Source organism: Artibeus jamaicensis, unplaced genomic scaffold (assembly GCF_021234435.1).
Source record: "Artibeus jamaicensis isolate MK-2021 breed Jamaican fruit bat unplaced genomic scaffold, CSHL_Jam_final contig_1998, whole genome shotgun sequence".
NCBI lineage: Eukaryota > Metazoa > Chordata > Mammalia > Chiroptera > Phyllostomidae > Artibeus > Artibeus jamaicensis.
In genome coordinates this window covers 245,296-268,300 of record NW_026521407.1, presented here as the reverse complement: position 1 = coordinate 268,300, position 23,005 = coordinate 245,296, and the positions used below count along the sequence as shown (strand labels likewise).

Sequence of the window (23,005 nt, the reverse complement as noted above, 5' to 3'; positions counted from 1 at the left end):
GGAGCGGGGGCCGCGCGGGCCCGCGGCGGCGAGGCGGCCTGCAGGGAGCAGCCGCGAGCCGGCCGGGCGCGCCGAGCGAGAGCCCCAGCCGGAGCGGGGCGGGGAAGGGAGGAGCCAAGAGCGGCCGCCGCCTCTGCCGGAGGAGCCGCGGGGCCGCCACACTCGCCCCCCGCCCCCCCGCGCTCACTCGCACTCACACCCGGGCGCAGGAGGCGGGCGGCCCGGGCCCCACCGGCCCCCCATGGACGCCCCCCGCACGGGGCGCTGAGACCCCGCGTAGCTGCCCAGCCCGGTCCAGCGCACCACGCCGAGGTAAGGGGGAGGGAGCGAGGGGGCATTAATATGCAAATACCTTGCGATTGATTATGCAAAGCCGTGGGGCTCTCTCGCCAGCTCCCCCGCGTTCTGGGGGCGCCCGGGGGGGTACCCGCCGTCAACCTCTGCCTGCCCCGACGCCCCGGCGACCCTGTCACAGCCCCGGAGCTTGCAACTTACGCCCTTGGGAAGGGAGGTGTTGCTAGGAGGTCGGTGGGCCCCGGGGTTTGCCAGCGGAGATGGCGTCCAGGCCTCCCCCTCGAGGGCCTGCCTGGCCTCTGTCCGGCCCGTCTGCTGCGCATTCCCGGGCCCGGCCCCGCTGCCCGCCGCCCGAGCGCCCCCGCCCGCCGCGCCGCTGTTTGTTTACTTACGGTGCGCTGGAGGCCTGCCCCCCAGCCCCCACCCCTAGCCTCGGAGGCCGAGGCCGAGTGGCCTTTGCAAAGCTGCCTCCAGCTGCGGAGGGCAGTGTGAGTAGGGTGGGGAATGCGCTTGCACGGGCCCGGGGAGAGGGACGTCCCCCCCACACACACAACTTCACCCGCCTCCCCAGTTGAGCATGGCTCTCTGGTTGCAACACTCCTAATTGCAAAAACGTGGCTGGGGGTGGGGGGAGTGTATTTGAGGGTCCCTAGATGATTAGGACGGTTGCAAGCTGGGGTGGTTGGGGAGGAGAGGGAGGAATGGACCCGTGTTGTGCGTGCCCCCCTTTATTCCCTCCCCTTGCAACGTGTCTCCTCTGGTGCCCCTTCTCTGCCTGCGGCCCTCCCTTGTCCAGTGTGAAAGAAAGGCCCGGGAAGAGGGAATGATAGGGGCAGTGGAGAGAGCCACCGTTTCCAGGGTGGAGGTCCCAGAAAGAAAGCCGGGGGGGATGGGAACCCACTCTTCAATGATGGCTCTGGCCCCAGGAGGGGGAAGGAATGAACGGGGCTGTTGTCCAAGATGAGGGGAAAAGCAAATGTGACATGCAGACACCAAGCTATGCCCACACAGCCAGCCACATGCACAGCCAGGGACACCCAGGCAGACTCAAGGACAGGAGCCGCTGGACACACCCACATGGGGACAAGGGGAGAGGCAGGCTGCTGCTGCACCAGGGAGCTCAGGGGGTGGGACACACCCACGGGAGACTGACCCACGCACATACCCACGAACAGGGTCACACAGAGATGCTGCCACACGGGAGGGCAAGGAGGAGTTGCCGTCACCCACACAGAGAAAGTCACTGTGGCACATAGGCATGAACACAGGGCAGTTGCACACAGCCGCACATTACAAAAGACCCTGTCACTCACAGACACACACATGCTCACAGGAGCCCGGTCACACAGGCATCATCTCGGTGATGGTCGCCGACCCTCCATCAACCCCAAACATGGCTGTACATCGACACAGGTACACACAGCTTAGCAACAAGTATTTCCTTGGACTCCCACTGTGGATCGCCGAGGTTCTGTCTACAACACAAACCCTGCTCCCAGGAAGATTCAATGTGTTCGTGTGAAAGGACTTTCCTGCGGGACGGTGCCAGGTATGCATTCCTGACAACAGTCTCGGTCTCTGGCTTCTCATGCCACCCTACTGGGTGGTGAGCTTGAGACCTGGCAGAATCACTCCAAGAGCTCTGGATCCCACCCAGAGCCTAGCACAGGAAGCGCTCTGTAAATACTTGCTTGGTAATTGATTGACTGTGGGAACTCCAGACACAGGTGCGCTCCTTTGCACACAGTCCCAGGGACTCAGGTGCAGAAGGCTCAGGTCCACACCAACAGCTGTGTCTAGACAGCCCCAGACACACACACACTACAGCTGTGCCGTCAGGCACACCCCTAGAGGCACACACAGCCGGGGACTTTTCCCCTTAAGCTTCCTTCTATCTTCTTCCTTAAGGCTCAGCTTCTTTTTTTTTTTTTTTTTTTTTTTTTTTCAGGGAAACTAGAGCAAAGAGAGTAGGGGCAGGGGGGTTCCAGAGGGCCGAGTCGTGGGCCTGAAGCAGTGTCCAGTAACTTCCAGCAGCTGGGATTATCCTGGCTGCTGGGGGAAGGGGAGGTAGGGTCTCTATCCCCACCCTCAAGGCAAATGGGAGGCGGGAATCTAGCTGCCCCTGCTGGGATCCTTTGTCTGAGCCTTTCCCGGGGCAGTTCCCTCACCCTCAGCTTAGTTCCTGCCTCTCACCCTGAGTCTGGCCCCTTTTTCCACCTCTGCCCTCCTGTCTAAACTTGGAAGCTTTCCTTGGGAGGCTGTATGCTGGTGAGTGTCTGGGTGAGTGATGTGTATTTTTGACTTGGAATTTCTCTCTAACGCTGTCTCCCTGTTGCTCTGTCTTGCTGTGTCTGATTTGCTCTCCTTGTTTCTCTGCCAGACTCTAACTCTCACCCTGTCACTACCCCCGTCTGTCTACCCCTGTTCTTGTCTGTTTCTGCCACAACCTCCTTTCTCAGAGCTGGGAACTGGCAATGATGTTCTTCATAGTTTTCCGGTTGTTAATACTCAAACCCCGCCCCTCAGTCCCTGCCTGCCCTGCCTCTGGGGTCATGGAGAGGTTGAGGTGGGGGGTGGGGGGCTCAGCTGGCCGCTCAGGACATCCTGCACTTCCTTAATGCTGCAGCTGCAGGCCAGAGAGTTTTGGGGGCTGGGAAGAGGGGGTAGGGAAGGGGGTCACCTAGCACCCATGCTGATCTCTCAGGCCGTCAGGCTCAGCCAGGAGACACCAGAGAGGTGGGAGCCTTGGGTGTGCGCGTCATAGCAACCGAGCTCCAACCACGCCAGCAAGAAGCTTCCCACCACACTCCTCCACTGGAAGAGGCTCAGCCCCGTGGGCAGCATAAGGAGTTGGCAGGACCCACAGTGGCCATTCTCCACACCCCTCAGAGATGCCCAACAGCTGTGTCCTCTTCGCCCAGCCTGTTTTGGAGGGTACAGCTGCCCCGACTACGTGCAGGGCTGGGTGAGGTCCTCTCCCGTGAGTGCAGTCTCCAGCCCAGGGTGGCAGAATGGGCAACTCTTCTTCCAAAGAGTGACACTGAACAGGGGGCATCCAGCATTTCTGCCCCCCTCCCCTCTAGCTGTGGCCTGTTTGCGTGAGGAAGACCTGGTAGTGCTTATATTATATCCAGGAGCTGCTACTGAGGGGAAACTGAGGCTGGGTCGCAGGGAACACATCACTGGATGAAAGACCAAGGTATCATTCCCCCAGCAGGTTATGGTTAAGAGCATGGCTTTTTCTGGAGCCAGGTTGCCTGGGTTTGAATCCTAGAAATGCCACCTGCCGTTTGTGCGACCTTAGGCAAGCAATTTAACCTCTCTCTTGTATTATCTGTAAATCGGAGATGATAATATGTACTTCATTCAGGTTTGTGAGGGTCAGAGGATGACAATATATAAAATGCTTGAAAAAGTGCCAGCAGCTGACAAGCATTGTGTGTGTTGGCTGTTCCAGTGAGGAAGACGGTGGGTCTGGGGCCCCCCCGGAAGCTTGGTGGAGAACTGGAGCTCCTAGACATCGCGGTGACAGGAATGATATAGGGTGTGGGGGTGGGCATCATGGGTCCCTAATCTCTAGATCCCTCAGCCTTTATGTTACCATTTTCTCCTTGACAAGTTTTTGCAACCTGGAGCTCCTGAGGTTTTTGCAACCTAAGCTTCTAGCTGCTTCTTAAAGGGAGCCCTCGGCATTTCAGCCTGGGACACACCTCCCCAGTCAGGGGCACATGCGTGGATGTTCGGGCATCTCTGTGTCTCTGTTGGGACAAGTCTGAACACTGGGAGCACGGGATGCATAATAACAAGGAAAGCAGGCTCGCCTCCCTCACTCTTCTTACTTGGAGAGTATAGCACCCTTCCTCCCTCCTGGTGAGCCAGCAACCCAGCTGCACCATTGACCAATCAACCAGGGCCCAATCCTGGCTGACAGACCCCAATTCCCCACCTCTGCATGGAGGGGACATTTAGTGTGAAGGGTGGTGGCACTGAGTCACGATCACTGTGGTAGGCGTGGTGGCTTGAGATCCAGGGTCTGCCCTGGGTTGCCTTTTCCCTCCGTGAAGCTGGTGATTAAATTCCTCTCCTACAAATCCCTTTTATTTAGCTCCTCCCCTTCAAGGTGTAGCAAGGACAATGGGGGGATGCCCTGTGGTCGGCCACTGGGGAGCCAATCTCAACTCTAGTTCTCCTGGCTGCAGAGGTCCTTGGGGGGCTTTTGTAGATCTTGGGGGAGAGGCAAGTGTGATCACAGTACAAAGAGCACCGATTGGGAGCTGGTGGCTGGGTGTCTGCCATGCACCAGTTGCTGACTCTGGGCCTGAGCTTTGGTCATTTGGAGACCGTGATGCCCACCTCACCCAGACTGCAGGTGAATAGCAGGCCGTGGTGTGGCACCTGTGTCCAGTCTGGGCTGCTTCCTGGCGTGGTCAGCAGCGCCTGTGGCTTCCCCTCTCCTCCCGGGTCCTGGCACACTCCAGGGCGGGGATGCACATGCCTCTGGGACCAGAGACAGCTCTGGGTCTCGCACGGAGGCATCTGGGGCTGGTGTGTGGTGGAGGGCATATGGTTTTCAGACATGTGGTGCTGCCTTCCTCCCTGGCAGGCCAGGTAGGGCTGCCAAAGGGGACCTCACTTTTATATACCTTTGTGTGAGGCAGTCCAGAGGGAGGGGTCAGAAGTGCTCTGGGTATGCAAGGGGAGCGAGATGGAAACTTATTGGTCCCCAGAAAATGCTACCGTTGCTCCCCCACACTGAGAGTGAGCATTCAAGCTCACTGGGGACCTGGGGCTGGAGTTTAAGATTAGGGCCAAAGGCACAGCCACACCCTCCAGAAGTAGCAAAGTGCAGCATGACTGGACCAAGCCCCCAGCCCACCCCCTCTTCCTCCTCCTCTTCTCCCGCAAGGGAGAGAGGAGCTCTCGGCTCCGAGAGCCTTAGCTGCCTGTTTCATTTTCTCTTTTACCCAGGCACGTGGGCGGGGACAGGGGGACGGGAGGAGGCTTTGGTGGCTATCGGCGTTTTCGTACACATCAGGGAGTGGGCGTGTTGTGCGCGCACCCATGTGTGCGTGTTTTGTGCATGTGTGGGCCGAGGAGGGCTCTGAATATCTGTGGAACGGTACGCCGAGCCCGCCGTTCTGCGCATGCGGGGTGAGTGTGTGTGTCTGCACGTGTCCGTGTGTGTGCCAGAGACTCAACTGCAGGCGGGCTCGCGCGCACATGCACACACACACACACACACACACACACTTTTTAATCTCCCTCCCCATTCCTTCCTTCGCTCTCCTCCTCCCTCTATCCCCTTCTCTTTCCCCCTCTCCCCCCTCCCTCCTCTCTCCCTCTCCGCTCTCCCTCCCACCCTCCCTCCCGCAGTGGGGGCTAGCTTCCACCTCCCTGGGGTGCCTGAGAGAAGAACATCCCTGCCTTTCCCTTCCACCATTTCCTTCCTTCCTGGGCGGTGCTCCCCAGGGCTTGGGGACAATTCCTCTCTATGGCCTCTTCCTCTCTCCTTGGAAGAGGGGAGTGGGGAGAGGAGGACCCCAAGCCCTGTGCCCAGATACCATCTGCAGTGAACGCCTTGGCCCCGTGACATTCATGCCTCCAGCCTTCAGCTGCCCCAGCACCCAGCTCCGATTACCCCTGGCTGCTGGGGGGAGGGTGGGGAGAATGTGCCATGCCCAGCTGGGGGTGCTCCTAGCTCTGCTCTCTTGGCTACTTGGATTTCCCACCTCCATTCCTCAGGGGAATTGGGTCAGGGGACACGAAGTTCCCTGGGTTGGCAGGGAAGGAGCCGGGCATGGGGGTGACCTCTAGACCTGGGCAACCACCTTGATGCCTGATTGGAGCTGGCCTGGGGTGGGCGGGAGGAGGGAGAGGAGAGCGGCAGGTGGGTGAGGTTGTGTTGGGGGGAAGCATGGTCTTTGTTGTTAACACTGGGCATCTGGGCCAAGTCAAGGCTGCTGTTTATGTCCTCCTGTCTCTGACCTCCAGGGGGGAGTTTCCTGTCCTATTCTTTGGGGGCAGAGGATCCTTTGTTGATCCGATCCCCTCCAAAGTCTGGTCCCCCACCCCCATTTCCCCTTCTTGAGCCTCCGGGGTCCCACAGTGGCTTGGAGATCAGACTTTAGGGTCACTGCCCTTAAGCTTCACAGCCCTGTCTCATGGAGGCCCAGAGAGAGCCCACCAAGGAGAGAGGCCTCCCTCCCTCTTGCCAAGCCGGAGCCTGTGTCTGTGTATCTTCTGCCATCTCACACCTGCCAACTAGTACCTTCCTTCCCGCCTTCTCTCTTTCCTGGCACTAGGATAGCAGTGAGCTGGGTGGGGCAGTCCTGCTCACTCCATACCTGAGGATAGAAAGGGGGGTTGGGATGGGGAAGAGGAAAAAAGGCCCCAGCCCTGAGGGGCGTCTGCCGCTCATGGTGGGGGCTTGTGTGGCTGCCGCAGCCTCCACCCTCGCCAGACTCCCAGGGGCTGTTGGTGCCTGTGGCTGCCCGCGGGAGCCCACGCTGGCACCCGCGGCAGTGTCTGCACACAGATGCCTGGGTTTGCCTGTGCATGCTTGTGTGTATGTTTGGGCTACAGTAGCCACCTGGGCCCCTTTGCATCACCCTTCTAGGCTAGCGGGGCGTGGGATCAGGGCATCCATGCCCGATCATTGGGAGTGGGGGTAGCATCTCCCCCCACCCTAGCAGTAGGCAAAGGGGAAGGGGAGAGGGAGGTGTGAACCTACCCACAGCACTATTAATAGCCCACATGCCAGGCCACCAAGAACCAGCTGTCACCGTGGAAACCAGCTCTACTACCCCCTCCCCCAGCCTCCGTGGGGTGGGACTTAGGCAGGGCATGAAGTAACCCCCCCACCCATTTTTCTTTGTTACCTTTCTTTCTTTCTTTGTCTCCCCCTCCATTTTTCTCTCCTCCTCCCCTTATCTGTCCTTCTCTCTGCCTCACCCTTCTCTCCCCCATCCATCTCTCCCCATCCCCCGCCCCACCTCATTGCCGCCTCTCTTCCTTTCCTTATACTTCATAGGCATCCCCTGCTCTACTCCGTCCCTTCCCAGCTCTTTGTTCTTACCCCCTCATCTTTCTTCCCGTCTTCCCCCATAATCTCTTTTACCCCTGCCTGCCCCCCTTTTCTCCCCTTTTCTGGGCCCCCTCCCTATGAGTGTGCCTTTCCCTCTGTGGTTGGCAAGGAGGAGGGTTGGGCTTCCTTTAAAGCATTAAGGACAAAGTTTAGGGCCCTAGACAGGTGGGGCCAAGGGCAAGAGCAGACACCCAGGAGAATAGTGTGTCTGGAACTGGGGGCTAGATTCTGGGGGTAGAGGGGTCCGGCAGCCCCAGGAGTCCTTTGGGAATGTTCCGTGGGTCCGCAGGACTGCAGAGTGGGAGAGTCTGGCAGTGGGAAGCTGGCGCGATGCCTGTGGATGCAGCATCGGGCGCTTGTCTCTGTCCCCCCATTGCAGAAGCACTTAAGCTTAATGAAATGCTTCCCCCTCCACGGGCACCTTGCCCACACTGCCACCCGGCAGCGCTTATCTGACAAAAAGGGAGTGGGTGGCCAGGCCAGCTGACAGGTGGGTCTCGCTGTCCGACTGTCCGGGACTGTCCAGCCTAGTCTCAGAACCTCATAGCTACACCCCCTCCACCTCCTTAGGGCTGAGCCTCGCCTCTGCAGGGAATGTGCAAGGAAGGAGCAGGGGGAATTAAGCAGGACTCCAGGAGGAGGGCAGAGAGAGGCTGCCCTTCAGCGTGGGCATCCCTGCCCCACGCCCCCTTCCCTGCTGACCTTTCTCTGCCCACAGCTAACGCAGGCTCACATGGTGTGCACCTCCCCAAGTGCTGGCCCTCTGCTTGCTCTCTGTCATCTCAGTGTCCCTAGGGCGCTGACCAGGAATTCCCAAGGGTTCCAACTTCTTGCTAGGGGCCAGGTGAAGGTGCCCTTAGCAGTGAGGGCAGTGCCTTTTTCCTCTGTCCACTGCCAGGGTCCCACTGCCAGTGTGGTCTGGGTCGCACTGACAGGCACTCGGGCACCATTCACTCAGCACAGAGATGGGGCAGAGAGGGAGCCTTCCCCTCCCACAGCGGGCACGTGCAAGCCCTTGGTGGTGCACAGAGACATTTGGAGTTGAGGCTGGGCTGGGGAGGGGGAAGGGAAAATAAATATGGTGGCTTAGGTTGGCACTGCCCCAGGTGTGCCCTGTAGCAACTGGCAGTAGCAGGGAGGAGGGAGGAGGGGGTCCCCAGAGCTATGGCCTGAGGCAGGGATCGCCCATGGCATGTGGCTGTTGCTGGCGTCCAGTGCCTGGCCTGGCCCCCAGCTGCTGACACCCATTCGTGCACATCCCGGCCCGGTTCGCCTGCCCCCAGGGACTGCTCCCCAGGGCTGCCCCTCTCTCAGCGTGCCCACTCCTGTGCCTGCCTCCTCCCCTCCCCAGGGGCACTTGGGCCTCCTGCTGGCGAGTGGATTTTTCCAGCCTCTGTAAACAAGTGCTGGCAGTGTGCCAGGTGGGCAGGAGACAGGCGGGGGCAGCACCGCAGCCAGGGTGTGCCAAGCACCGAGGCGCAGCCTGGGGGGGAGATGGGGAGACACCCAGAGAGAGAGACATTCAGATACAGACAGACATACCCAAGGAAGCCTTGTTGGGCACAGACAGAAGTGGAAAGGGGCAACAGAAAATAGCCCTCTATCCAGCCCAGGCTCGCAGCCTCCCGGGCCCCCCACCCCGCACCGCTCTGGGCGAGAGCAGCAGGCCCCAGTGCCCGGGCCCTGGGCATCCCCACCCACTCCTACTTCTCCCCCCACCTCCACCCCTCAGGCTGGCTACGCCATTATAAATTTATAACAGGAATTTCTCCACAAGCCAAGAAAAACTTGACCTACTTTCTTGACGGCTCTCTGGGCTAAGGCTCCCCGCTCACACCCCCACCAGTCTCCTGTCTGGCCCCCAGTGCCTAGTCCTGGTCTGTGGGGGTGTCAGAGGAGAACGGGCCGCCCTTCTGTCCTCCGGCCACACTCCCTATGCTGGGGGCCCACCTGAGTGCGGTGGCCCCATCCCACTGCCCTGCCCTGCCCAGTGGCCTCACTTATCTCACCGGGCCCCTCCCACCCCGCTCCTTATCAGTTCATGGGGGTGGGGTGGGGGGCCCAGGGGTGAGGTCTCTGGTGCAGCAGCCACTCCATGCATGTTGTGTGTTGGGAGCTGCACCCTTTGCCGCCCCCCCCCCCACGCCCCGCAGCACGCCCATACCTGCCTGTGGTTTAGACAGTAAGCTTCAGGTCTGGAGCCTGTGGTCAGAGGAGCGGTGTGGAGGGAATGGTGGGCTCCGGTTGGCACCGCCTCAGACCCCAGCGGGTGGGACAAGGCTAGCCTTCAAGCCGGGCTGTGAGGTTTTAGTCCCCGAGCCACCTGCTCACTGGCTTTGTGAGCCTGCGTGAATGACCAAGCCTTCTGAGACTCAGTTTCCTCACCTGTGAAGTTGTGCTGCCCCCTTCAGAGGGTCCTATTACCTCTTCAGTCAGCGTGGATTCGTTTGCTTTCTCCTCCCCCTTGCTGTCCTGGGGGGTGGCAGCTCAGCTAAGCCAAGGAGATGTCTGGTCCCCAGACTAGGAAGTGGGATTTGGGACCTTCTAGGGAGAGACAGCTCAGGAGCCCTTGGGAGGCTGGGGTTGGCGAGCCATAACTTGGCCAGCAGCAGGGGTGGTCCGCTCCCCACGGTCTTGGTGTCTCTCTCCAGCAGGGCACTCAGGTGGGCATTCATGACCCCTGCCTCCATGCCCACACCCCACCCTTCCTTCACGAGTGCTTCCCAGGCCTGGGCTAAAAATTGCTCATCTGTGGTCCCCTCTTGCCCTGTGGTATGGTGGATTTCATGAAAACTTGGCTGGATGGGTGGTAACAATCGCTAGTGCTTCACAGACACTTGTTAAGGGGCAGATACTTCATTAAATGTCAGGACTTAGACATGGTGCATGGATGATCTCATTCTTTCCCTCCATCCATTTCCGTGTCTGGGGCTTAGGATTCGGATCTCTAGTTTGGCCTGCTAAAACCTGTTGATCTGAGGGCTTAGGCTGGTTCTCTCCCTGCGCCTGCCCTCCATGCCCACCACCAGCTTGCTATGAGCTCCAGGTTGCCACCAAAAGATTCCCCACAATGCTGCCACCTTATCCTGTCTCTCTGCTCTCTCTGCAGGGACCTCTGGACGGGACAAGACTCTGAAGCTGTTCCTCCAGCCCAGGACTCCCGCAGCGTTCCCCCCAGCGCTACCACCTGCCACTCTCTGGCCTGTCTCACCGCCCACCCCCCTGGGGCGCAGGGCATGGTGTGAAAGGCCAAGTGCTGAGGCAGGCACCATGGGTGCTGTGCCCTAGGCCTGGGTGGCGGGGGGTGGGCGGCCTGTGGGTGTGCCGGGGGGGCCAGTGTGCCCACCCCAGTCTCTTGGCGTGCTGGAGGGCATCCTGGATGGAATTGAAGTGAATGGAACAGAAGCCAAGCAAGGTGGAGTGTGGGTCAGACCCAGAGGAGAACAGGTAATGGGTCCAGCAACGAGGTCGTGTCGACTCCTGGGCGACAGGCATGGTCACCTAGCTGGGCAAGAAAGAGCTGAGCTTGGGCCTTCGGGGGAGTGGGTGCAAGGCCGGCAAGCCCGCTGCCTGCCTTTGCCCAGGAGGTGAGGTTGTATTCACATGTGACAGAGAATTAGGCACCTGGATGGAAAGATAGCCATTTTGGAGTGGGGGAGTGATCCAGAGCAGAGAAATGATAGGGAGCAGGCACGCGGCCCCTCCCTTGACCATATTGGGCAGTCTCAGATGCCCCCAGGGTCCCCTCGGCCTCCCTCACCTGAGCTTGTGAAATGCTAACTGTCCTGCCACTTGTCCCCTCTCTCCACTGACCTGTTCTGACCCCTAGTGTGTAGTCCACGAGTCCTGGTGCATGTGACATGGCTGTGCAGGGTTAGCCTTGAACTGTCCTGTCACAGGCGCTGGTAACTGTGGCAGCCCATGCTTATATTTGGAACCTTTTGGGAGCCCCACAAGCTCTTCCTTGTTCGTGGGCAAGGGCGGGCACTGCCGTGGGGCTCCTCCCAGGAAGCAGAAGGCATTGCCAACTACAGATTTTGCTCACACGTGGAGGAGGCATCAGCCCTACACACGCCACCAGGAATGGGCTACCCGTGATCCGCATTGCAGTCGAGCCCAGAGGGTCTCTGCCTCTCCCACTAACTCCAAGTGGCACGGGACTTTGTGCCAGTTGGCGTGGTGCCTCTGGAGCTGGGTACAGCCTGTGTCTATGGCCAGGGAGAGGGTGGGGGATGGAGTGTTCTGGGGAGCAGAGTGGCCGTTGCCTAGGAGACCAGATCCTGAGCCAGGAGGCCAGAGGCCTGGCCAGGCAAAGCCCTGGGGCCCAAGACTGGGTCTCTGGAGGGGTGGAGGAAGTGGACGGGGCTGGCAGTGGGTAGCGCACCTGGAGTTTCCCCTTCCCAAAGCCTCCTCACTCCAGGGGTGGGGGCGGGGGGCGGGGGAACTCTGAAAAAGAAGATTGGGTGTCGCTGTATAGCTCTAACTGACAGCCTCTGTACCTCCCTGCCCAGACTTCTGTGAATCTGGAAGAGTCTGCTTCTAACCAGAGAAAGGCTGGAATCCCGGTTCCGGGTCCCCCAAGAGCTGCAGCCCCTCCCTGTCACCCTCCCCTCCCCCCATGACCCTGCGCCATCTTGTGGCTGTCCTTGGGACTGCACCCAGAGGCTGTAAATCTAATAATTGCTGAAGACCAACAGCTCAACTGGGGCCTAGGTGGCCCGGAGTTCTCCCACACCTTCCCCTCCTGGAGGAGGGAGGGAGGTCCGACTTTCCAAATGTCACAGAAATTATACAGGGGTATTCCCTAGGGAGCGTGGAACACAGAACTGTCTTTGACGGTGCCCCTGGCCAAGGTCACTGTGTCAGTATGTTGGGAGCTGCATCAGGGGAGGGGCCCTGCAACATGCCACACGCAGGATGGGTGTGGGAAGTTATACAATCCGTGCACGCATGTGGAAGGCTTACGTAACCTGTGTGTGCTGAGGTTATGTAACATGTATGTGGAGAGGCTGGTGACACGTATGTGCAGTGGCTGTGAGTTGCTGATCCCTTGCATGGAGGGGCTCGGTGTCCTTGTCCTGGCCCTGATTTCAGTGCAGCATCAGCAGGCACAAGTGGGACCTCTGTCTGCTGCTCCGTTAAGTGGATATGGTGGACAGGGTGACTCTGGAAGTCCTTTCCTATTGCCGTATTCTTGGCTCTGGGTTCTAGCTGCAAGGCACTATGTATTTTCAGTCACTGTGGTTATTTAGCGTGAATGTATGACCTGGAAATCAAGCAACATGTTTTCCGGGGGGGGGAGGGTGTTGTATTATTAGGTGTCTGTCCAGAGGGTTGTGTAACACATGGGCATATCCTAGAGGTCATATAACACATTTGAGAAGGCCCTGGAAGTTGCATGGATATGTAGATCCTGATGCTTATGTACCATGTTTGGGTTGATACTGAAGGCTGCATAGTTTCATATGCAGTGGTCTTGTGTTACATATACATATACGTGTTCTAAAGGTTATGCTGCTTGAAGTGTGTTCTGAAGATTCTGCATGTGTCATATATTGAAGGCTTGAATATGTGGCTATCTTGTACATTACGGGTGTTTAAGGTTTTATAATGCTCGGAGGGTGCATGCGTGTGTGTGTGTGTGTGTGTGTGTGTGTTGGGGCCCTAGAACATGCCTGTGCCCCAGCCAAGCCCTGTCTCTCTCTCTCTCTGAAGCTTCTAGATAGCTGGACCCTTCTTAGTGTTGTCAGCTGACGTGGGGGTGGGAGGTAGAACGAGGACATGCAATGCGGAGAGTCAGGCCTGGGGGCTTGTGTAAGCCTGTTGGATGAGAAGGGGGCTGCCCAAAGACCACTCTGTGATTCTGCTCACTTTCCCCCCATCCAGTGCCAGGTCACCAGATGGAAAGCGAAAAAGAAAGAACGGCCAATGTTCCCTGAAAACCAGTATGTCAGGTGAGCCTGGCTACCTGTGCCCTTCCTCCCTGCCCCGAACCCCACCAAACCAGACCATGGCTGTCCTGGAGCCTGGCCGTGTACCAGCAGCTCCTGTGTCGGCCAGGAAGAGCCTCCTAGAGGCTTGGGATGGACTTGTCTGAAGGTGAGACGGGCGGTATGGGCATGGCCCAGCCTAGAAGAAGGATTAGGTCAGAAAGGGCCTCTTCCCTTCTCCCATAACCCCCTTGCTTGAGACCCCTCACCCCCACCCCAGAATCAGGGCTGAGGGGCTGTATTCCCCAGAGCTGAGCTGCTGACATTTGCTCTTCCATATTCTTAGGGAAGGGGATGGACAAGGTAACCTCTAATGTGCCTCTAGGATTCTACCCTGCAGGGAAGCTGGGCTAGGGGATGGGCCAGGAAGGACAAGTTGGGGGCTGCAGAGAGTATAGAAGCCTCTCTGCTGGGAGCCCAAGCCATGCCTGCCTGCCTGCCTCCCTTCCTCCCTCCCAGGGTATATCCCTAGTTACCTGGACAAAGACGAGCAGTGTGTCGTGTGTGGGGACAAGGCAACCGGTTATCACTACCGCTGCATCACTTGTGAGGGCTGCAAGGTATGGACCAGCCAGCTCCTGCCCCTCCTCCACCACCTGAGCCCCCCGTCTCACTCCTGTTAAGGTCCTTAGTACCCAGCACAATAGATGGCTCTATATACATGTAACCTAAAGCCCATCTGTTACATCATCATTTCTCTTCTCTCATTCATTCATTCATTCGTTCGTTTATTTGTTCATTCATAATCCCTGCTCTGCCCCTTATAGTTAAGATGGCCAATATCTCTGAGCCTTGGTTTCTTCATCTATAAAATGGGGATAATCATGCTGTCTACCTCATAGAGTTGTTGGGAGAATTAAGTGAGATCATTCACCCAGACTATCTAAACCAGTGATAGCAGCCCTGGCCAGGCAGCTCAGTCGGTTAGAGAGTCATCCCAGACACACCAAGGTTCTGGGTTCAATCCCCAGTCAGGTCACGTACAAGAATCAACCAATTACTCTGGCTGGTGTGGTTCAGTGGACTAAGTGCCGGCCTGAGAACTGAAAAGTTGTAGCTTCGATTCCCTGTCAGGGCACATGCCTGAGTTTTAGGCCAGGTACTCAGTTAGGGGTGCACGAGAGGCAACAACAAATTGATGTTCCTCTCCCTCTCCCCCTCCCTTCCCCTCTCTCTGAAAATAGATAAAGAAAATCTTTAAAATTTTTAAAACAAAAGAAAAAAAAGAAGCAACCAATGAATGCCTAAATAAGTGGAACAACAAATCGATGTTTCCCTCTCTCCCCCTTTCTCTCTAAAATTAATAATAAAAATACTTTGCTAAAAACATAAAAAGTAAAACAATGGCAGGCACAGAAGGAGCACCCAGCCAACATCCCTAGTCACTCCCCCACTCAGTGTGTTAGGCGTGAGGGGTGCCGTGTGTGTTCTGTCCTCACGCTGCCTACAGCCTACCGACAAGACAGACGTCGGCTGAAACCAGTGTCAGTGTTTTTCAAAATGCCATTCAAGGGACCACCTGCAGTGTGAGTCAAATGCAGATCCCAGCCCTCACTCCAGCCCCAGCAGAACCTTTTGTGGTCGAGCCCAGGAATCTCCCTGGGGCAGGTTCCCCAGTTGCTTCCACTGCACCTGAAAGGATGAGAACCAATGTGGGGTGGGGGGTGCAGTATGTGGGGGGGCCCAGAGAGGAAGAGGATGGCAGAGTCTCCCTGGGCAGAGGGGACAGGGTTATAGACTTGGGGAGGCTTAATTAGGTTTCACTTTGGGTATTTCAACCTGTGTGGTTTTTCTGGGATCATCACCTCCTGCAAACGTAACCTTCCTAGAATCAGAAATATTTAAAAATATGTTAAGGGGCCCTCGCTGGGTAGCTCTGTTGGTTAGAGCATTGTCTAGATATACCAAGGTTGCAGGTTCAGTGCCCAGGCAGGGCACATACAAGAAACAACCAATGAATGCATAGAGAGGTGGAACAACAAATGGATGTTTCTCTCTCTCTCCCTCCCCTCTAAAATATATATGTAAAGACTTGAAGTTCGTTTCTTTCTTGGTGTCAACCAAACCAAGACCACTAGGGATTTAGAGTCCCACGGCAGTGTCCCTGGAAGCCATACAAGCAGCGTAGCATAGAGCAGGAAGCCTCACCCTCAAGCCCCTCTGAGTTCCAGAGGGGCCTCTCCAAAGGACAGAGAGGCCTGACCCCGCCCCTCGAGGGTCTGATGTTGTTGGCCGGGAATCTGTACTTTTGGTGAGTACCCTAGGTGATTTTAGTGCACCCCAGAGTCTGAGAGCCCAGACCTTGGTGTCCCCACGCCTCAGGACCTGTTCTGGCTCAGATGCCCATTTGGGCAATTTAAGCAAATTGGACACATTGCTAAATCTCTCCAAGCTTTAGTTTTCTAGTCAGCAAAATGAAGACAGGGACAGCCTCCCCTCTCCTACCGCATGGGGTTCACACGAGTGTTACACATGCTCATGCCTCCGGGAAAAGGCTTTTAAGTGCCTGGCACATAGTGAGCATTCAACGTGATGTATAGAACTGGAAATTTTGTTTTAGAGCTACCAGAATTCATACACAATGCCTTATTTTGACTTTTTGACACCCCCCCTCCACCTCATTTCAAAAACTCCACCTGCATGGGTAACAGGCAGCATGTATGAAAATGGTTTTGGGTCAGTGTGGTTTCAGAGTCATTTAGCAAGATGGAAATCAGGTACTAACTGGACTTGTGGTACTGCACAGGACCCCACCCTATCTCAGGCCCAGGTCTCTGAACTTCACTCATCCTCCCTGCCTCTGCCATACCCCCACCCCCACCCATGTACCCCCACCCCTTAGCAGCCAGAGGAGCTGAGGGTGTGTGTTCCTAAGGCCCTCCTAAGTCCTGGCAGAGCCCAGTGGCCCCGAGCTTGCTGGGGCAGGAGTAACCAGGCTCCCTCACTAACCCCCGACCCCCACGAACTGCGTGTTGAGTTCAGGAAGGGAAGGTCACGATCTCAACACGCTCCCTCTCCCCGCATCCTAGGGCTTCTTTCGCCGCACAATTCAGAAGAACCTGCATCCCACCTACTCCTGCAAATATGACAGCTGCTGTGTCATCGATAAGATCACCCGCAACCAGTGCCAGTTGTGCCGCTTTAAGAAGTGCATCTCCGTGGGCATGGCCATGGACTGTAAGGGGGTGGGGCATGGGGACTGTCAGGCCGGGTGGCTGGGGTGGGGGCAAGTTCACATGTGGCCACTCCCTTCCAGAGTAGCCTCAGGGCCCACAGGGCAGAGTGACCGTGCAGGTCAGACTGATGGTGGAATGAATGTTCAGGATCTTGGTCCCTGCCGCCCTCATCCCCGGGGAAAGGAAACAAAGGATTCCTCCCTGGGTTCCGTGTGTGAGCCCCAGTGCTTACCCACCTTTCACCACTCCAGGCTTCAGAGGGGGTTGTTGGGTAGAAAGAAGTCCTGAGCACCCCACCCTAGCCATACCATGTTCCTGACTACCAAAGGGGGCACCCCACTTCTGGGTGAGAGGACATCTTTTATTGCCTCTCTACCAAAGGGTAGCAGGGTCTTCCAGTAACTGCTATCACCATAACCCTTTAGAGCAGACCCTGCTCAGCCTCTGAATCAGCCCAAAGTGGAGTCAATATCCCGGTGATTACTGTGATTCAGGTTGTGCCCCTGGCTGCTAGGTGATTCGGAAGTCACTCAACCCCTCTGGCCCTCAGCTTCCCCGACCCGCGCCGTGGGGAGAGCAGTTTCTGAGAGAGTAGCGGAGACTGCCACTCGAAGGGCACGTGTCCTCCTGTTGTTGACAGTGGTTCTAGATGACTCAAAGCGGGTGGCCAAGCGCAAGCTGATTGAGCAGAACCGGGAGCGGCGGAGGAAGGAGGAGATGATTCGTTCACTGCAGCAGCGACCAGAGCCCACTCCCGAAGAGTGGGATCTGATCCATGTCGCCACGGAGGCCCATCGCAGCACAAATGCCCAGGGCAGCCATTGGAAGCAGAGGCGGAAATTCCTGGTAAGGAGGGAGGGGGTGGGGGTGAGGGGCAGCCAGGTGCCAGGGAGAGGTGAGGGAGCTCAGAGTCTTGCCTCCTCCAGGAAGCCCTCTTAGTTTAATCTAACCCAAGCTGATACTCCCCACACCTTGGCGGTTTTGATTTGTACACCTGTACATGTGTCCCTGCTGTCTGGGTCCTCCCTGCTCCGTCCAATTGGAAGCTATGTGAGGACAGGGACTTGCCATCCTCATCAAAGTCGGGGAGGACACAGTCATGTAACAGTATTCCGGGTGCCGGGTGTTGTGTTAGGCCCTGGCAAAACTGAGTGAGTGCCACGTGAATGGTCAGCTTGAGGGGCGATGGACAGTTGGTCGTATGCTATGGGGGAGGCAGGACACTGGTGGGGTGTGCCAGTGTGTGCACGCAAGGCTCTGATACCAAGCAGCTGTGTGTCGCAGTCAGGAATCAGACTGCCTGGTTCTATAACTTACGAGTCCTGTGACCTTGGGCTTATCAGTTAGCTCCCCTATGCCTCAGTTTCCTCACCTGTGAAATGGAGATAATTATAATATCTTATGGGGTTGTGATGAGGATTAAATGAGATAATATATGTAAAACATGTAACCTAAGGCCTGGCCACATATCGAATACTCAATAAATATAGCTTCTATTATTATGACATCACTTCTGCTACCGTTATGATCATTGTTATATTAGCAGGCTTGGAGCTGTGGCTCTGGTCTGTTCTCTGCCCCAAGGTGAAGGAGAAGCCTTAGGCCTGGGACTTAGCAGTCCCAGGTACTGGTGGCCTCTCTTCCCCAAGCTGCCTTGGAGCTCCCCCTGGTGGGCAGGGACCCTTAGAGATTGAAAGGGGTCTGCAGCCCCAGCTGACCTCCATCTGTCCCTCTAGCCGGATGACATTGGCCAGTCACCAATCGTCTCCATGCCGGACGGAGACAAGGTGGACCTAGAGGCCTTCAGCGAGTTTACCAAGATCATCACCCCGGCCATCACTCGTGTGGTGGACTTTGCCAAAAAACTGCCCATGTTCTCCGAGGTGAGTGGCAGATGGGCAGGGAGCCATGGTGATGACACTGGAGGGAAACCGGGACCCGCTCCCCCGGTCACTCAGCCCTAGCACATTCTCATCTGAGCTCCTCTGGGCATGGAGCAAGTCCTTTAGGTCAACACATGCCCAGCACACACACTCACACACTCACACACACACACACAACTCTCTCTCTCTCTCTCTCTCTCTCTCTGAGCTGCCTGATCCCTAAGGAACCAGCAGGCTGCCAGGGCCCAGTCTCCACAGCGCCTCCCAGCCCCTCTCCCCCACAAGTCCACACGTCCATCCCAACTCTAGGCAGCCTGGGAGCTCTCCTCTTGAAGAGCACTAATGGGACAGGCTGCCATACCAACTGCGTGACCTTGGCTGTGTTACCAACTCCCTTGTGTCTCAGTGTCCTCACCTGCAGTAGGGATGGAGAGAATGGTAGGAAAACTGTGAGATTTCATGAAATAGGGCACGTCTGTGGCCCAACTCAAGGTTCGCTCTTCAGAGTACATGTTACTGGCCGAGGCCAACGGGGGCCGCACATCTCCCAAGGGGCACCCACAGGGGACGCGCTCAGGGAGGGGCGTGCTGAACATCCCCGTGTCCCTGCCGCTCCACAGCTGCCTTGTGAAGACCAGATCATCCTCCTGAAGGGGTGCTGCATGGAGATCATGTCCCTGCGGGCTGCCGTCCGCTATGACCCTGAGAGCGACACCCTGACGCTGAGCGGGGAGATGGCCGTCAAGCGGGAGCAGCTCAAGAATGGCGGCCTGGGCGTAGTCTCCGACGCCATCTTTGAATTGGGCAAGTCACTCTCTGCCTTTAACCTGGATGACACAGAAGTGGCTCTACTGCAGGCTGTGCTGCTAATGTCAACAGGTACTTGCTGGTTGGCTGGGAAGGCTGACCACCAACCCTTCTCTCTGCCGCCAGTCCCGTCCTGTCTCAGAGTTTCCTCTCTTCTCACCTCTCTGTCCTTCTGTCTCTTATCCCTCCATCTGTCCTCCCCTCGTCTCCCTCCCACCGCCGTGGAGTTGTTCCTCCTACACATGCCCCCCACGTGTGTGTTTCTCCACTCACTGCCCCTCCTCCCTCCCCCGTCTCCCGCTGCCCACTCGTGCTCACGCCCCTCCTGTCCTGCAGACCGCTCGGGCCTGCTGTGTGTGGACAAGATCGAGAAGAGTCAGGAGGCGTACCTGCTGGCGTTTGAGCACTACGTCAACCACCGCAAACACAACATTCCGCACTTCTGGCCCAAGCTGCTGATGAAGGTGACTGACCTCCGCATGATCGGGGCCTGCCACGCCAGCCGCTTCCTCCACATGAAAGTCGAGTGCCCCACCGAACTCTTCCCCCCACTCTTCCTCGAGGTCTTTGAGGATCAGGAAGTCTAAAGCCTCAGGCGGCCAGAGGGTGTGCGGAGCTGGTGGGGAGGAGCCTGGAGAGAAGGGGCAGAGCTGGGGGCTGAGGGAGACCCCCACACCTCTTCTCTCCTTCCTCTCATCCTCGGATAGATTCAGCTCCCACACACGCCCGCACTATCCCGTCCCTCCTCAGAACCTCCAGCCCTGGGGCAGGGCAAACAAATGAACTTGCTATGAAAAGGACAGTGTGGGAGGCTGGGAGGGACCGTGTCCTGCAGTTCCCAGGACCCCGTCCTCTAAGAAGGTAGGGGAAAGGAGGGAGAACTCAGAGGGGACAAGCCATCCCGACTGTAGGGGACAGGAGCATGGGGTGGGGGGAAATGCCCTCACCTCACCCCTACACACACGAGAGCGTCCCCTGTCTAGTTCCTTGGCCTAGATTCCCCCTTCAGGCTACGGGCTAAGGGCCTCTCTGCTTCCCCAGATGCCTGGGTGCAAAGAAGGGCGTGGCTTGGCTCCTACCGGAGGTTAAAAATTATAGTCATTCTAACTGCACTTTGAAAACCAGGCAAGGGGAGAAGATAAATGAAGAAAAACTAGACAGAGAGAAAAAGAAAAAAGAGAGAGCGAGCGATTGATAGAGAGAGAGAGATAATATTAAGTTATTAACTGAGGCTGGCCAGAGGGGAGGACCCCCCTACCACCCCCATGCACTTTGAGAGCTGCCCCCCCACCCCCAATCAGAGAGAACTGCCCCCCCCACCTCTGTACAAGGTCCCTAAGGGTAGGGCTGCCGATCAGAGCTGTGAGTTAACACAACAGGGTCCTGGCCACCCCCCCTTGCCTTGCCCCTCCCTCTGTGCCCCTTTGGCACCCCCACCCAGTGCTCCCTCTGCTCTCTGCCACTCGTGCCCGCTGAGTTCCATCTACCTCTCACGCTGGATGCCAGCTGGCCCCTCACCAGCCTGCCCTGCTGCCTGCACAGCTCCCCTTTCAAGTGCCCAGCCCCAGGGGCCTCTCCCTGTCCCCACACCACCCCCCACTCCTTCCACACCTTGGCACCCACACAGGAAAAACTGTGGCTCAAGCTCCCGCCCTCCTCACATCCTGCAGTATTAGCTACAACCCAGATGCTGCTGCACCAGGGGCGGGGGGCGGGGGTGCTGGAGCTCCTCCCGGAGCCTCCCCGCTCCTAGGACTCTGTCTCCCACATGTCTTCTGGGCTCTCTAACCCCTGCCCTCCTCCTCTCCTACGCCCACTTCAACGCACTAACCCAGACTCTGGGCGGGCGGGCAGGCACCGAGGAATGGGGCGCTTAGACTCATAGCACTTAGTTGGGGCTCTGGGGCAGGGGGCGGTTGGTGCTCCTTCTTTTGTTTCTTTGAAGCTCTTTAGGCTAGCCGCCCCTCTGGCCCCGGGACCCCTTTCCCCTCTTCTTTTCTCTAATTCAGGGACTTTGGCTTGAGCCACCTCCCACCTTCCTGGTGAGGAATGGTCTGTTGGTCTGCATTTGGGTGGCTGCCTTCCTCCTCCTCCCTTTGGCTCTCGCCCACTCTGCATGGGAGAGGGGGACAGAAGAGGTGGCTCTCCCATGGGTGGGGGAAGGGGAGGGTGGGGAGGGACAGAGCAGACCAGAGGGCCCTGGGCTCAGGGCTGTATGTCGGCAGGGATGGATGGGTGGACATAGATGCCCCCGGAAGCCATGGGGAATGGGGCGGGGGGAGGGGTGCCAGGGCTTCCTGCGCTTTGCACTATTGGGGCAAACATGTCTTAAGCAGTGGGGAAACCTGCCATCCCACCCGGACCCTCAGCCTGCCACGTCCCCCGACACACACGCAGGCCACGCTGTGCTGCCCGTCAGGGCCCATCCTTTCCCTGCCGTGCAGGTGTTCCCACGGAGGGGAGGGCCTGGAAGAGCACCCACTGTCACCTGTGCGTGTGCCCGCCCCACCCCCTTGGGCAGGTGGCCGCACACGCTGTCTTTGTCTCTCCCTCTCTCTCTCTCTCTCCTGGGGCTCTGATTCCTGTATTCCTCCTGTCCTACGGGCAAGCCCTCTTGGACCCTCTTGCTACCCCTGGGGGCCCAGTGGAATTCCTGACCTGTCTTTTGTCTCCTCCATCCTTCCAGCCCCACCTCTACCCCTCAACCCCCATTCTCAGCCATGAACATGGTGGAGAAAAGGCCTTGAAGAGGCTTGGCCTCTTACAGGCACTTGGAATCCCCATACCCCTCCCCAATCATATGAGCTGTGATTCCCTACTCCTCCCCCGACCTCCCCCTCACTCGCAGTGATGTGGGGTGTATGTGTGCATTTCTCTGCGTGAATGTGTGAGCGAGTACACGTGGTGGGGGAGGAGCTGGGGGGGACTCAGGAATGCCATGAACCTGCTCTAGAGAGGCAGCTGTCCCAGTCCCTGCTTTGGAAGTCAGGGACAGGGCCCTCTCCTGGGGGCCATTGGTGCTAATGAGGGGGATGCCCTTGACGTGGGTGCTTAGCATGTCTCCCCCAGTATTGGCCCGGGGCACTAGGGCAGGCAGGGTGGGGCAGCAGGTGCAGTATTGGTGGGAGGAGGGGCTGCTGAGAATAGGACGAGGGGTCCAGGCCAGGACAAGGGGGTGCCAGAGCCATGACCACTACCCCGCCCCCACCACCCACCTCTCCATCTCAGTATTCCCCGTCCTATCACTCATAACACACATACCTCATCCAGCCTCCTCCCTGCTTAGACTTGGGGAGGGTGGGGGTGGAGGAGCCCCTACCCCTTCTCCTAGTTGCGGGTCTACAGGGCTGGGAGAGGGCAGGGCATGTGACACAGACACCGTCCATGAGGGGGACAGTAATTCCTGCCCTGGGAACTCCTGGGTGGGGGAGGGGGACACTTCCCTGGAGGCGCTACTGAATGTATGAGAAGCTGGTGCTGGGGTGGGGGGAGGGGGGTTGTGGCCAGAAACAGGGAAGGAGGTAGGTCCCTTCCCCGGGGGCGGGGCCGGCAGGAGTGACTTGGGGGGCTCCTACTCCCGCCCCACGTTGACAATCAGTATGTCTGTTATGTGCGATTTTTCATCCCGTTGTGTTTTGGGTCAGGATTTTAAAGAAAGATATTTTTATGGTAATTGTTGCTCGTCTATTTTACTATATATTTATGTAATAAATATATGATGAAAATAACCCCCTTGGCCACCCCCCTTAGACTTGTGTGCTGTTTCCCTGT

General features: G+C 57.7%; 2 protein-coding genes across 8 annotated transcripts in view; one reads left to right on the top strand and one right to left on the bottom strand.

Annotated features, from left to right (window-relative positions):
* Positions 1-786, bottom strand: part of MED24 (mediator complex subunit 24) — a 30,341-nt gene extending 29,555 nt beyond the window's left edge. For 2 of the 7 annotated variants that reach the window (XM_037140550.2, XM_053657659.1), the window contains exon 1: positions 496-638. The gene's annotated coding sequence lies outside the window, so the exon portion shown is untranslated. Of the gene's footprint in view, positions 1-495; positions 641-686 lie in introns of those variants that run through there. The other 5 variants (XM_053657651.1, XM_053657645.1, XM_053657664.1 and 2 more) reach the window with 5 other exon arrangements.
* THRA (thyroid hormone receptor alpha) lies at positions 120-22,983 on the top strand. Its single transcript, XM_037140556.2, has 9 exons — positions 120-312; positions 10,488-10,825; positions 13,265-13,332; positions 13,828-13,928; positions 16,398-16,545; positions 17,185-17,390; positions 18,281-18,427; positions 19,048-19,306; positions 19,571-22,983. The coding sequence occupies exons 2-9, from the start codon at positions 10,773-10,775 to the stop codon at positions 19,819-19,821; spliced, it is 1,233 nt and encodes a 410-aa protein (XP_036996451.1). The 5' UTR covers positions 120-312; positions 10,488-10,772; the 3' UTR covers positions 19,822-22,983.
* Positions 22,984-23,005: the final 22 nt, after the last annotated feature.

Bases quoted from the DNA above. Each gene is read 5' to 3' on its own strand.
- THRA (XM_037140556.2), top strand. From the start codon at position 10,773: ATGGAACAGAAGCCAAGCAAGGTGGAGTGTGGGTCAGACCCAGAGGAG. The intron at 10,826-13,264 runs GTAATGGGTCCA...CCCCCCATCCAG, and splicing joins TCAGACCCAGAGGAGAACAG to TGCCAGGTCACCAGATGGAA. The intron at 17,391-18,280 runs GTAAGGAGGGAG...CTGTCCCTCTAG, and splicing joins AGCAGAGGCGGAAATTCCTG to CCGGATGACATTGGCCAGTC.